Below are 14,748 nucleotides of genomic sequence, written 5' to 3' on the forward strand. Positions count from 1 at the left end.
GCAGTCAACAGCAATTATTGTGATCTTGACTTAGCTTAGCAAAGAATGATATTGAATTCCAGAAACAGGTAGCTATTAAATTTTTTGAGATAAAATTCACATAACATAAATTCACTATTTTAACCATCTTAAAGTGTACGATGCTGTGTTTTTTAATATAACCACAATGTTGTGCAGCCATCATCACCACCATCTAATTCCAAATCATATTCATCACCCCAAAAAGAAATCCTATACCCATTAAACAGTCACTCCCTATTCTCCTCTCCCTCAGCTCCTGGCGACCAGTTTACTTTCTGTCTCTCTGGATTTACCTATTCTGGACATTTCATATTCCTATTAATTTTTTAAAAGTAAATATTCGTGGCTAATAGTGCTAAGGGAACAAGAATAGGACAAAATAATCAAGTTCTTAAAATCACAGCTAAACACAATTAAGCTGAAAAGAAGAAATTCTGAATGGCATACATCCTTAGCTCATTAAGCAATATTCACGTGTGATTATGTTTCTGTATCATTACTGAGAACTTCAACAATGCAAAGGGATAATGCAGACTTCCCACCTCAATTTTCCAGGGAAAGGGATGGTAACTAGCATCACTAGCTTGCTGGGCACAATACCAAGTGCTTTAGGTGAAGTGTGTTATTTCAACTTTATCCTCACAGAAGCCTTCAAGTTAAATAATATCTCAAAGATCATAGAGCCTGTTGTGGAAGAGTCAGGATTCCAAACCAGGTCTGTCTGATTACAAAGCCAATGTTCTGTCCTCCATACCATTCTCGCAAAAAGAAAGTCAAAGGTAAAAATCTATGGAAATCTAAAGTTGAGTAAAAGGTTACAAAAAGAAAAGAAAAGAAAAAGGTTACCACTGTACAAGAAAAAAAGAAGAGAGAGTTCTGGGACTGGTGAGAGAAAAAAAGAAAAGAAAAAGCTAAATTTAACATTAATGCAGAAAGGAACAACAAATCATTTTCCATTTCCAAAAGTGACCAGTAAGTTTATATCTGCTTAAGTCCACAGTGACACTGAGGTCAGAGTCACTGTTTATTTTAGCTGGCTCCTTTTTCATCCTTTCTAACTAAGTGGAGATGAAGTAAATGCAAATTAAAGAAATTTATTGGGCTTTAAGAAAAATAATGGATTAAAACACCAGCCCTATATTATTTCTTAGCCACACACGAAAAGGAGATACGGTTGCCAGATTTTTCCAAAGAAAAAACTCCAAACAGATTCCTGCTTAAATTTGAATTTCAAATTTCAGCTAAACAACAAATAATTTTTTTAGTATAAGTATGTCACGTGCACTTCATCTGGAACCTCTAAAAGGAGGCCTCCTCGGATTAAAGGAATAATAAGGACAATTGGCTTTCCTAAAACTTATAGTAGACCTAGAATTTACTTCAGTTATTTCAAAGTCAAAGTATTCCTGTAGAGAAATAGGTTTAAAAGTCTACATATAAAATTAATATTATAAAGGCATAATATTAGGTAAGCTAGCAATGGTATTGCATTTGTGAGAAATGAATCAAATTATCTTAGAACGTCAAAGTGTTTTGTCCATTCCATATAGGGCACTGTCAGGATTCAAGTAAATTACTGCCACCAAAAAAGCACTTCTCAGGGGCTGACATGGGCGAGAAGTGAACTAAACCTATGAAATTATATAATTTATCACATAGTCAGTCACAAATATAAATGAGACTCAAGTAGATGAGAAATGCATTGAGTAAATTAATATGAAAGAAATTTTAAAATATTCAGCATCAGCACAAAACCAAACTCGAACTTCTGAATTCCTGTGTGACTATCTCCTTTCTTTCCAAGTGGAAAGCAGATCCTTACCGTCCTTGCTCAGGCTCTTGTCTGTTCAGCATGGCAAAGAGAAATTGCCTTCGGCCTTTTTGCTCCAGTGGGTCCAGGTCTATCACTGTATTAAGGGTAAAAGGAAAAAAAAGCAAAGAATAATACACTGTTGCTATTTGGGCACCAAGGCGTTCATAAGTGGTATATGTAAAACAGTGATAGAAAGCAGAGGTTGGCAAACCAGGGCCCGTGGGCTGGCCACCTGTTTTCGTAAATAAAGTTTGATTGAACACAGCCACGCCCATTTGTTACATATCATCTATGGCTGCTTTCCAGCTACAATGATAGAGTTGAATACTGTAGTCGTGACAAAGTGTTTGGCTCACAAAGCCTATAATCTTTATTATGTGGCTCTTTAAGAAAATATTTGTCGACCCCTGATATAAAAGGCCACCTAGAGATTTGGGTTCTGCAGCAGGTTCGACTCAGGGTGCCTGTCTCAACATCCATGCCCCACTTCCTCTTCATTTCTATATGGGAATGTTACAGCCTCAAATAAATTAGCCTGTTTTCCAGCCTCTGTTTTAGCTATTTGGTCACGTAATTAAGTTCTGGCCATTGTGTTGTATGAAACCTGCTTAACAGGCTCAGCTAGGAGGCATTCTTCCTTTCCCCAGCATCCATTAAGGACCATGGGTGACCAAAAGGATGGAAGATAGGCAATAGGACGATGAAAAGGCAAGACAGGACTGTGGATCCCTGATGGTATCAGGTAGCCTCAGCCCTGGACTGCCCATTTCTGAACTCGTTCAACACAAGTGAGAAATAAACTTCTATCTCGTTTGATGTAAGGACAGGATATACTTTAAAAAAGAAAAAACAGAAATAGAGCAAGAAACAACTCTTAGAAATTTAAAATAAATATTCAGTCCATGACTGGAAGATAAAATTCAGAAAATCTCCCAAAAAATAGAGAGAAAAAACAGAGGTAGAATTATAGGAGAAAAATAATAAAATCAGAGATAAATTTGGAAGATCCAAAATCCCACTCAAAAAAATAGGAAAATGTTGGGAACAAAATTATCAAAGCCAAAAGCCATAAGCTTCCAGATTGAAAGAGCCCACTGAATGGCCAGAACAATTAAAGAAAAATATGCACATTATTCTGAAATTTAAGAACATCAGAGATAAAGAGAAAATGTTGAAGTCTTCCGGGGAGGTCAGGGTAGTTTTCATACAAAGGTTAGACTCCTGGCCTAAATCTAGAAGACCACGGACCAACTGCTTTGAAATTCTGAACAAAAATGTTTTCAACATAGATTTCAATACTTGGTCTAATTATCAACGGAGTATACGGGTAGAATAAAGACATTTCATGCATGACTGTCTCAAAATATTTACTTCCAATGTACTCTTTCTTTAAAAGCTACTGGAAAATATGATCCATTAAAATAAGAAAATAAATCAGAAAGAGGATGACACAGGACCCAGGAGGCATGAAATCCAGTATAGGAGAGAATTAAATTCTCCACACATGGGCCGGCCCCATGGCTTAGTGGTTAAGTGCGCGTGCTCTGCTGCTGGCGGCCCAGGTTCGGATCCCAGGCGCGCACCGACGCACTGCTTCTCCGGCCATGCTGAGGCCGCGTCCCACGTACAGCAACTGGAAGGATGTGCAGCTATGACATACAACTATCTACTGGGGCTTTGGGGGAAGAAAATAAAATAAATAAAATTTAAAAAAAAAAAAAATTCTCCACACAGCAGGGAGATAATAGCTGAACAGTCGTCTAGAGAGGGACAAGAGGATGAAGAGAGGTCTTCAGGAAAAAAATAGATAAATTAGTTGATAGGTTTATTTGAACATATGGAAAGGCTATTGGAGGATGTGAAAAGAATTACCATAGGTATAATGAAAATAAAGCAAATAAAAAATTGAAGCAAAATAATAAAGAAGAAAGGAAATATAATCATGCGTACTACTTGGCTTTACAAGAACTCATATTTACGTATCCATAATAACAGAAACAATTAAGATTGGATTAAATAAAAATTATGATCCAACTACATGGGAGGAAGGGGGCAGGGGTGTGGTGTGAGAGAGAAGTTTTATGTGCCAACATATGAAGTCAGTAGATAATGTCTAAAATTGATGAATCAGGGCTGGCCCCGTGGCTTAGCGGTTAAGTGCGTGCGCTCCGCTGCTGGCGACCCGGGTTTGGATCCCGGGAGCGCACCGACGCACCGCTTCTCCGGCCATGCTGAGGCTGTGTCCCACATACAGCAACTAGAAGGATGTGCAGCTATGACATACAACTATATACTGGGGCTTTGGGGGAAAAAAATAAATAAAATTATAAAATTGATGAATCAGGAAACTCCAATAGAAACATTTCTCAGAAACTTGGAGCTAAAAAACAGAAGAAATAGGACAAAAAGTGAAAAGTGGTATGGTGGACTGAGGGGGGGTGGGGAGGGGCAAAGGGGCATGAATTGTGGAGAAAAAGGTGGTGCTTAATTTTAATTAAAAATCTTTTAAGGCCTATTTTAAAACCATATGCATATAGTACTTTGATAAATAAAAAAATAAAACGGTGGGATCCGCCCCATCAGAAGTCCAGAGAAGTCTAACCCCTCAGTTTCAACGTTTGTCCACCGCCTCTCCCCGCGAGCCACAAGGGGCGCCTCACCCTTGCTGAAGTGGAAGTGGATCTCCTCTCCCGCCCTCGGCTTCCTCAGGGACACTGGGGTCTCTGTCTCTGACAAGGGCAGATCATAGAACCTGTACTCCACGTACACCTGTTTTACGTTCTCATCACACATCACTTCAGCCTCGGGGTTGAAGGCCAGGGAGACAATTTCAATGCACATCTTCTCTGACTCCTGATAAGGAAAACGCTTGTTTATTTCCTATAGGTTAGTGATACTCCAAGTGTTTATACTCCATCTAACTAACACATTACTTGCTAGGAATCCATCACAGGAATACTCCATCTAACATATTACTCCTTGAGAATCAATTTATGGGTAAAACTGGCACCAAGAGACAACTTGACTGAATTGCCTCAGCTAATCTGTGGGATATTTATAAAGAGAATCCAGTTGTTCCATCTCCCAGTCCAGTGAATCATTTCTCCAGACCAGCCTTTCTCAGCCATCTCCACATACAGAATCAAGAAACCTCTGAACAGATAGTTTTCTTAAACTTTCTCGATGAAAACCAATCCCATATTTTCCTGAGGTTAGGTCTTAGGAGACATGCCGATTGATATTGGAGATTTAGCGCAGAGCTGCCTGGTGCTTCCTGCACCCACCCAAGTGCAGGCCACAGAGCAGGACATCAGACCACCCTGTCCTCCCGCAGCAATGCCAGTATTTTCAGCTCCACTTCAGAGTCGCCACCACCACCATCCATCCACTTTTGATTGTCCCTGTGTCCTCTTTTGCATTAGGGACACCAAGAGGAGGGCTGACATCTTCTGGTTCCAAGAAGGAAAGTGAGGCCAAGGTTAAGTCCCCCGTTTCCACAGTGTGGCAGCAAGTCAGTGTCACGGCCCTAGTAAGGAGTCAATCCAGGATGGCCCCCTACGAGCCACAGTCTTCCTTTCCTCTATGAGTGCCTCTTTCCTCCAGGTTGCCAGGCCAGTGCCCCCACTTCTTCAAAGATCTGCCCCCTCCCCCAGCGCCATCTTTTTTTCCTCTTAGGAAGCAAATGGAGCTCCTGTGCCTTCTCCTAGGAGGCTCAGCAGACAATATTTCTCAACAAATCTGCATCAGCACAATCTGGGTGCCTCTTAAAAATAAAGATACTTGGTGTTTTCCTCTCAATAGCCCCTACACATCCTCCTACAACACCCATCATGAAAATCATTGATTCTATGCAGTGTTTTCCAAAATGTGGGTTTTGACACTTATGGATCAGCTTGGTGGGTTTCACTGGCATATTTTTAAATGAAAAGGATAGAATAAAATAAGATAGGATAGAAGAGAATAGAAAATATGAGAGTGCATGGCAAATGGTAAAGGTAAGTCTTCTTTCTTGAAACTTGTGTTTGTATATGAGTGTACTGGGCACAACGTAGAAACCTTTTTCTTATAGTGGTTATCATAAAAAAAGTATAAAAGCCACTCTCATCAGACTCTCTAGGGTGGCCCCTGGGAACGTGCATTTACTTTTAATATTTAGGTATAATTTATATACAGTAAAATGCAAAACCTTAAGAGTACAGTTTTGACAAATGTATACAAGTGTGTAATAAACACCCTATTCAAGATACAGAACATTTCCATCACCCTAGAAAGTTCTCTCCTGCCAACACTGCAATTATTTTTAAATTGCAAACCCTATGCTGTAGTCTCAATAAAAGTTAGGCCGAATTTCTCAAGGTGTGTCTTGAGGAATAGGTGTTTTACAAATGAATGGTCTGTGATAAAATAAATCTTGGAAACTCAAGATTAACAACCAGACTTAAAGAATTTAATATGCTAATGTGCACTGGGACACTTTTAAAGGATGATATAGAGGTAGTTTTTTCCAAAAATGTTTGACTACACAATCTTTTTTCTTTTTCCTGGAGCATGGCTGGGGTTTAATTTTCCATGGAACACACTTTGGGAAACACTGGGGTCTAGAAAAAAAGAGAAAGGTGTTCATAATAAGTTGTCTCTCCATCTTAAAAAACCCTATGCTTGGTGGGGATGAATATTTTCCCTATAGTTAAACATGAACCACCACAAGACAAGTAACTTTCAAACTGTAAGACTCAGCACATGTGTTATCTGCACGTGTGTGTATAAATCACTGAAATAAGTCTCCTGAAACAATTCTTAACATTACTGTGTGTGATGCAAACTGTTATTTTGTATTCTACGCTATCTCAGGCTTTCTTTAGTGCTGGCTGGGACCCCCAATTTTGATTTCACTCCCCACTAAGAGATGCCAACTCACAGTCGAAAAACATTGCACTAGAGTTATGCTATATAACACAATAGCCATTAGCCACAGGTGGCTATGGAACACTTGAAATGTGGCCAATCTGAATTGGTATATGCTGTTAAGTGTAAAATCCACACAGGATTTTGAAGATTTTGCATGAAAAAAAATGAATGTAAGATATCTCAATAATTTTTTATACTGATTACATGTTGAAATGATAACACTGTGGATATATTAGGTTAAATAAAATATATTATTTACTTATTTTTTGAGGAAGATTGGCCCTGAGCTAACATCTGTTGCCAGTCTTTCCCTTTCTTTTAAATTTTTTCTCCCCAAAGCCCCAGTACCTAGTTGTGTAGCATAGTTGTAGAGTTGTAGCTCTTCTACATGGGACGCCGCCTCAGCATGGCTTGATGAGCGGTGAGTAGGTCTGTGCCCAGGATCCAAACTGGCGAACCCTAGGCCGCTTAAGCAGGACACACAAACTTAACCGCTATGCCACCGGGCTGGCCCCATAAAATATATTATTAAAATTAATTATACCTGTTTCTTTTTACACCTTTAATATGGCTACTAGAAAATTTTGAATTACATTTGTGGCTCACATTGTAATTCTGTTGAACAGCACTTCATAGACTGTAAGCTCCATGAGTTCTGGGACCTCAAGTCTGTTTCACTAACCCCTTTAGTCCCAGCATCTAGCATACCCCTAATTTGTTTTGTTACCTCTCCATGTCACCTAGATCTAAATTTTTCAAAATTGCTTTTGACTTGTTCCCTCACCAACACTCTCATCCCATTAAAGTTAGGAACTGAAAATTACACCTGTCAGGGGAGAAGTGTTGGTAACACTGTGAGAAATAGGGCTAGTATAGGGTGAGTATAGATTGGTATAATTTGGGGGATAATAATTTGGTGGCATTTATCAAAATTTCAAGTGCACATCCCTTTTAAAACCAGCAGTTCCACTTCTAGGAATCTATCCCACGAAAACATTTGCCAGGTACACAAAGATACATATGAACAAGGATGTTTACTGTGGCATTACTAGTTTTTTTCTTTTTTCCCTCTTTTATTGTAGGTACCTGGTTGTACAGAAATGAAAGTGACAATGTCCTGATGCAGTCGGTCTGTATACAGATCAGAGGACAAATTCTGCAAAAGCTAGGTATGGTCATCAAACATTCTCTCCTCTCAAGGCTCATGTACAAAGTCTGGCTAAGAAATTTTACTGTGGAATTTTCTCCCCCCATCCCTAGCTTTATTGACATATAACATTCTCTTGATTTCTGTACCCCAGATAAACAAAACTCTTTTCTACCTCAGGGCCTTTACATGTGCCATTTCCTCTGCCTGAGCTGAGTTCTCCCCAGCTCTCCCCTTCTCATTCTTCAGATTTCAGTTCAAATGTCCCCTCTTCAGAGAGGTCTTTCCTTACCTCCTTACCTCACTCAACCCCTCCCATTACTATCTATTATATCACCCTATTTATTTTCTTCCTAGTATTTAGAATTAGCAAGTATCTGGTTTATTTGTTCACTGATTTATATGTTTTCCCTCAGTAGAATTTAAGAGTCAAGAGAGAAGGGACCAAGTCTGTCCCATTTACCATTCTGCACCCACAGAGCCTGGCAAAAACTCAGACAGGCACCGCATCACTACTTGTTGAGGGAGTCAGCACCTCACAGGGCTGCTGTGAGGACTGAATGAGCCAATGAGCATCACGCAGATGGCATGAGAGCTTAAGCAGTGTTGCCCACTGAGGTCTGTCTAAAGAAAAGATCAGATTTTTTTGTTTTTGTTTGTTTTTTCGCTGAGGAAGCTTCGCCCTGAGCTAACATCTGTGCCAATCTTCCTCTATCTTGTATGTGGGATGCCGCCACAGCATGACTGACAAGTGGTGTAGGTCCACACCCGGGATCCAAACCCATGAGCCCAGGCCACCGAAGCAGAGAGTACTGAACTTAATCACTACACCACAGGGCTGGCCCCAAGAAAAGGTCAGATATTATTTTAATGAAATACTGATCAGCAGTTAAGAGGAATGAACTACAGAAAGCTAAATATATCAACATGGATTGACTCCCAAAACATTATTAATTGAAAAATGCACATTTCAGAATAATATGTACCAAAAAAGAAAAATAAACGGGAGAAACTGGGTGAAGGGTACATGGCATCTCATACTATTTTTGCAACTGTTTACAAATCTATAATTATTTCAAAATAATAATTTTTAAAAATAATAATATGTGCAGTTTAATGTCATTTATTTGAAAGCAAAAACGACAAATACAAAACAATATGAATGCTAAAGTTCTTTTTTTTAAGATCTGAAGATACACCCCAAGACTCAAAACAATGGTTTTCTTGGGGTAGTGGGAAGAGGCGGCAGGGATTATAGGTAGTGGTCAATGGAGATTTAGCTTTATCTGTAATATTCCAGTTTTTAAAAGAAAAATGTATTCTTACATTACTTGTGTAATTTAATTTCTAAAATTTTATACTTGTAAATAGCCTGGGACAAATGATCAGAAATCCATATTTAGGCAGACTGCATCAAGTTTATTCTGATAAAAAAGGTGAATTAGGAGGATGAATAAGATTAACATTTGAGCCAGGTACCCCTGGAGGGCTTATTCATTCCTATTAGGTTGAACTATATGAAACTGTCAATAGTCCACCACTTTTTATGTATAAAAATGATAATTTCATATGGCTTGTTATGGACTGAATGTTTGTGTCCCCCTCAAAATTCATATGTTGAAACCCTAATCCCAATGTATTTGGAGGTGGGGCCCTTGGGAAGTAACTAGGTCATGAGGGTGGAGCCCTCATGAATGGAATTAGTGCCCTTATAAGAAGACTCCAAAGAGCTAGCTCGCTCTCTTTCTGCCATGTGAGGATACAACGAGAAGTTGGCAGTCTGCAACCTGGAAAAGGGTCCTCACCAGAATCTGACCATGCTGGCAACCTGATCTTGGACTTCCAGCCTCAAGAACTGTGAGAAATAAATTTCTGTTGTTTATAAGCCACCTGGTCTATGGTACTTTGTTTAGCAGCCCAAATTTACTAAGACATGGTTCAATATTTTAATTTGACCTAGAATCCTTTACATGAGCTGGTTCCACTATACAATTTTATTGGGACTGAACAGCAAAAAAAAAAAAAGTATACAATTATTAATATTCGCCATAGTAATCACTGTAATGTATACTAACTCATTTGAATGTGCTGGCAGAACCCCTAAGAGCAGTCAGTTACGCAGCATTAGTGCCAGACAGACAGTTCCCATTGGCTTATTCATTCAGATGTGCTAGCTAATTTGGCTGGGAGGCAGAGTTGCTAAAATTAATTAGCTAGCATACATAGGGGTCAGGACATTCTCCACACCTGAAATTAAGAGCATAAGAAAAGAGAATAAACTTTGAGGTTCTTGAGACACAGTATGGGTAAAACACAGTAAGTAACCTGAAGCCATAAAGCAAATGGAAATGACTGCTCCCTTTTCATTAGTAGCTGTTAAGAAGGGGAGGGAAGGGGCCGTCCCATGGCCTAGTGGTTAAGTTTGGTATGCCCCGCTTCGATGGCCCGGGTTCGTGGGTTCAGATCCCGGGCGCAGACCTACACCACTCATCAGCCATGCTGTGGCTTCTACGCACGTGTAAGGTAGAGGACAATTGACAGAGATGTTAGCTCAGGGCTAATCTTCCTCAGCAAAAGAAAAAAAGTGGGGGAGGAAGGAAAAGTTTTCCATGGTTCACTCAGAGTGGGAGATTGATTTCTGGGACCAGGAATGGGACTTCATCTGGAGGAAACCATGTGGTTTGGGTTGAGATCATTTCCTGGAGATTCTTAGAGGGAAGGTAAATACAGATGGCCTTTAGGAACCTCATGCTGATTAACAGACAGGGCCCCCTGGGGAATAGGCCTACATATATCCTATGAACACAGGCACTGTCCTAATTCTAGACTCAGAGAGGGGCAGTTAAAGATCCAAATGGATTGTGATTGTTTCACTTTTTCAGTACTTTAAGGGAAAGACATTTTAGAAGGGTCTTCCTTAAGTTGTACTGTTCAACCTATTCAATTAACCTGGCAGGCAGAAGGGAACTGACACCCTTCTGCCTCAATCCTTCCCCTTAGGGCCTAGTCCTTCCTTGCAGGGGCCACCACCAGATCATAGAAGCTTGATCTTGAGAACCAGAATGCTTCAGAGAGGATATGCTATTGCCATCATCAACATTTGTCATCTCTATCATTTAGTGTTAATTTGTCTCAGGCACCATATTAAGCACTTACCACACATTACCTTATTTAAATCTTGCCACGTCACTATAAGGTAGATAAACTTAATTTTACCGTTTTACACATGAGGAAACAAAGTCTAATAGAAGTTAAATAACTTCACCAAAGCTGCACAGCTAGTATGTAGCAGAGCCAAGATCTAAACTACTTTTTTTAAAAACTGAGATATAATCAACATATGACATTAGGTTAGTTTCAGGTATACACCATAATGATTTGATATTTGTATATATTATGAAATGATCACCACAATAAGTCTAGTGAACATCTATCACCACACACAGTTACCAATTTTCTTCTTGTGATGAGAACATTTAAGATTACTCTCTTAGTAACTTTCAAATACACAATACGGTATTATTAACTATAGTCACCATGCTGTTCATTACAGCCTCACAAACCACTTCTGTCCAAACCAAATCGTCATGCTCTTAAACGCTCTACTCTCTTGCCTCCTCCATTATCCTGGTTGACTCCTGGCAGAAGAGTGAGAGAGCTCAAGTATTGTCTCTGGGCCTTTAACCTCTTCGATCTTTTATGCCTAGCTATTTTGAAATACAATAATGATTGAGTATATATGTGTCGTGTTATAAGTTTAATTTGATAATAACTAATTTTTTGCTTAAGTAGTCTCGGTTTTCATATTTAGTTTCTCAAGTAACATTTTTGGGTACACAAACATTTTCTAAAAGGAAATCTTATTTAGGAGCCTTTAATTTAGAGCAATAATTTTAATGTGATCTGTCTGACTTGTAGTTCAAAAATTTTCTGACCAGTTGGCTGCTTTTTGGGTTGATCTGAGAGGTGCCTGGTTTAGAAACCTCGACTGGAGTGCCAGCTCTTTCACTGACTAGCTCTATAATCCTGGACACATCATTTGATCTTCTTTACCTTTATGATATCTAAGGTGTTATTGTCTACTTGTATCATTGTATGGTTCTGATCTGTCTTATAAACATTTCTTAAGATATTAATTACATAATGTCTAAAAAAAGATATGACAGATAAAAGTTCAGAAGATAAACCTAACTATTGGGCCGGCCCCGTGGCTTAGCGGTTAAGTGCGTGCGCTTCGCTGCTGGCGGCCCGGGTTCGGATCCCGGGTGCGCACTGAGGCACCACTCCTCCAGCCATGCTGAGGCCGCGTCCCACATACAGCAACTAGAAGGATGTGCAGCTATGACAGACAACTATGTACTGGGGCTTTGGGGGAAAAATAAATAAATAAAATCTTTAAAAAAAAAAAAAAAAAAACTTAACTATTTGCTATGTTAACTATTTAAATCTACTAACTGTGAGTTGTTTCTCCTCACTCCAACATCCTTAATCTTCCTGCAAATCCTCAGTACAAGTTTTGACTTTCAAGGAAGAGTTTTCTGACCTCTACAAAAGCAATAATAATTTCCCTTCTGAATTCTAACAAACTTTAGAGTTTAGATAACACATATCTACCCACTTGATTCTAGGTCACGCCATGCTTTTCTTTATTGTTTCTAAAAATGTTCATAATACTCAATTGGATTTTAATCTTTCATTCAGTCATTCATTCAACAAATATTTATTGAGCACCTACAAATGTGCCAGGGAGCATTCTAGTGGCTCCATGGAGTGACTGTTTTCTACCTCATTTACAACCCCACAAGATTCTAATACAATGATTGTTGAGTATACCCGTGGATATTTATTCATGTGTGTGCGTGTGTGTGTGTGTAGCCTCAATTAGTTCCAAAAGAGATTTGAGGCTGAAATGCTTAATAAATAATTGTAATTACAGGTTTTAAAGGTTGGGTCAAAAACTTCAGAAACTGAATGATCTCTCTGAGCCCTCCCACAAAGAATCTTTTCCTTTCTTCCAGCCTCCACTTCCCAAGGTAAACCTGTTCTCCTCAGGTGGATTTAAAGAAAGGGGCATCACTCAGGCTAGGGATGAATCACAGTACACAATGAAGGAGGCAGGTAAGGGATCCAAATAGGAGAGAAAAGTGTTGAAGCAAGTCCTCATTACACTAAATCAAGAAAATGATCCTTTCATCTGACTGTATCTGCAGACTTCTATTCACTCGCAATGTAAATTCAACTAAATAACTTGAATTTCCCATCAGGTTCATTAAAACTGGATTTGAACATCACATATGTGGCCATTAAGCACACTGTCGTTATTTACAATCTTGCCTCATACTCAACGATCGCCCCCCCCCCCCCCCGGGTACTTACTGCCTTAGGACATTTCTGAGATACGGGTGTCACTATGTCGTCACTGTCTGTAGTTTGTGCTTCACTGACTTCAGAAGCTTGTTCACAGGATTCTTTGTCTGTCAGGGAAGAGGCTGGAGTTACAGAACTGTTTCAGATCACCCTGTCTTTTTCAAAGATTCACTTTTTTGGAAGCTTGCCAAACATACAGGGTTCACTTCTGAAAAAAAAAGGAAAGAAAAGGAAAGAAGGAAGGAAGAAAAGAAGATAGAAAAGAAGTTTGTCCTTTTGTTGGGGCTGGAGAAAATGACCAAGCCAAGGAAAAGCAGTGTGGCAAACTGTATTTTCCAAAGACAGCCTCAAACAATATCCCCCATGCCATATACTCTCTTGCAATGTGACCTTGACACTCTTAATAGTTTTTATTGAATATTTGAATTTCCTTTTGGTAGAGTGCCTTTCCAATCTTTTGCTCATTTTTCTACTGGGTTGTTTGTCTTTTACTTATTGATCTGTAGGAGTTCTGTATATTTTTGTGTATGTGTGAGGAAGATCAGCCCCGAGCTAACATCCATGGTAACCCTCCTCTTTTTGCTGAGGAAGACCGGCTCTGAGCTAACAACATCTATTGCCAATCCTCCTCCGTTTTTTTCCCCATAGCCCCAGTAGATAGTTGTATGTCATAGTAGCACATCCTGCTAGTTGCTGTATGTGGGACGCAGCCTCAGCATGGCTGGACAAGTGGTGCGTCGGTGCGCACCCGGGATCCAAACTCGGGTGGCCAGTAGTGGAGCACGCACACTTAACCGCTAAGCCACGGGGCCGGCCCTCTGTATATTTTCTGAATTTGAGCCCTTTGGTAGTTACATGAGTTACAAATATCTTTTCCACTCTTTAGCTTGCCTGTTTAATCTCTTGCTGAACAGAAATTCTTACTTTTAAGATATTAACCTTGATCAATATTTTTCTTTATGATTAGTGCATTTTGTTTCTTATTTTAAAAAATCTTTCCTTACTCTGAATGATGAATAAACGCTGCTATGAGTATTTGTGTTCAACTTTTTGGGTTGACAAATGTTTTCATATCTCTTGGGTAGATACTTAAGAATAGAATTGCAGGGTTGTAAACTATATGTTTAACTTTTTAAGGGACAACCAAATATTTTGTAAAGTGGCTGTACTGTTTTACATTCTCACCAGCAATATATAAGGTTCCAGTTTTTTCCACATCCTCACTAACACTTGGTACAATCACCCTCCAGAATATATCAATTCTTGGTGTGTACTGGTATCTTATTGTGGTATTATTTTGCACTTTCCTAATGACTAACGATGTTGAGCCTCTTTTTGTGTGCTTATTAGCCATTCACATATCTTCTTTAGTGAATGTCTATTCAAATCTGTTGACCATTTTAAATTAGGTTGTCTTATCATGGAGTTGTAAGAGTTCTTTATAGATTATGGATGCAAGTCCTTTATCAAAAATGTGATTTGCAAATATCTT

General features: G+C 39.2%; 1 protein-coding gene across 1 annotated transcript in view; it reads right to left on the bottom strand.

Annotated features, from left to right (window-relative positions):
• Positions 1 to 14,748, bottom strand: part of RPGRIP1 (RPGR interacting protein 1) — a 59,198-nt gene that overhangs the window by 5,020 nt on the left and 39,430 nt on the right. Inside the window, exons 20-22 of the mRNA XM_087424124.1 lie at positions 13,266 to 13,363; positions 4,495 to 4,687; positions 1,844 to 1,928 (exon numbers count right to left, since the gene is read on the bottom strand). Of these exons, the coding sequence (XP_087280250.1) occupies positions 1,844 to 1,928; positions 4,495 to 4,687; positions 13,266 to 13,363 (376 nt within the window). The remainder of the gene's footprint in view (positions 1 to 1,843; positions 1,929 to 4,494; positions 4,688 to 13,265; positions 13,364 to 14,748) is intronic.

Source organism: Ceratotherium simum, chromosome 3, assembly GCF_057802395.1.
Source record: "Ceratotherium simum simum isolate JZ-2026a chromosome 3, ASM5780239v1, whole genome shotgun sequence".
NCBI lineage: Eukaryota > Metazoa > Chordata > Mammalia > Perissodactyla > Rhinocerotidae > Ceratotherium > Ceratotherium simum.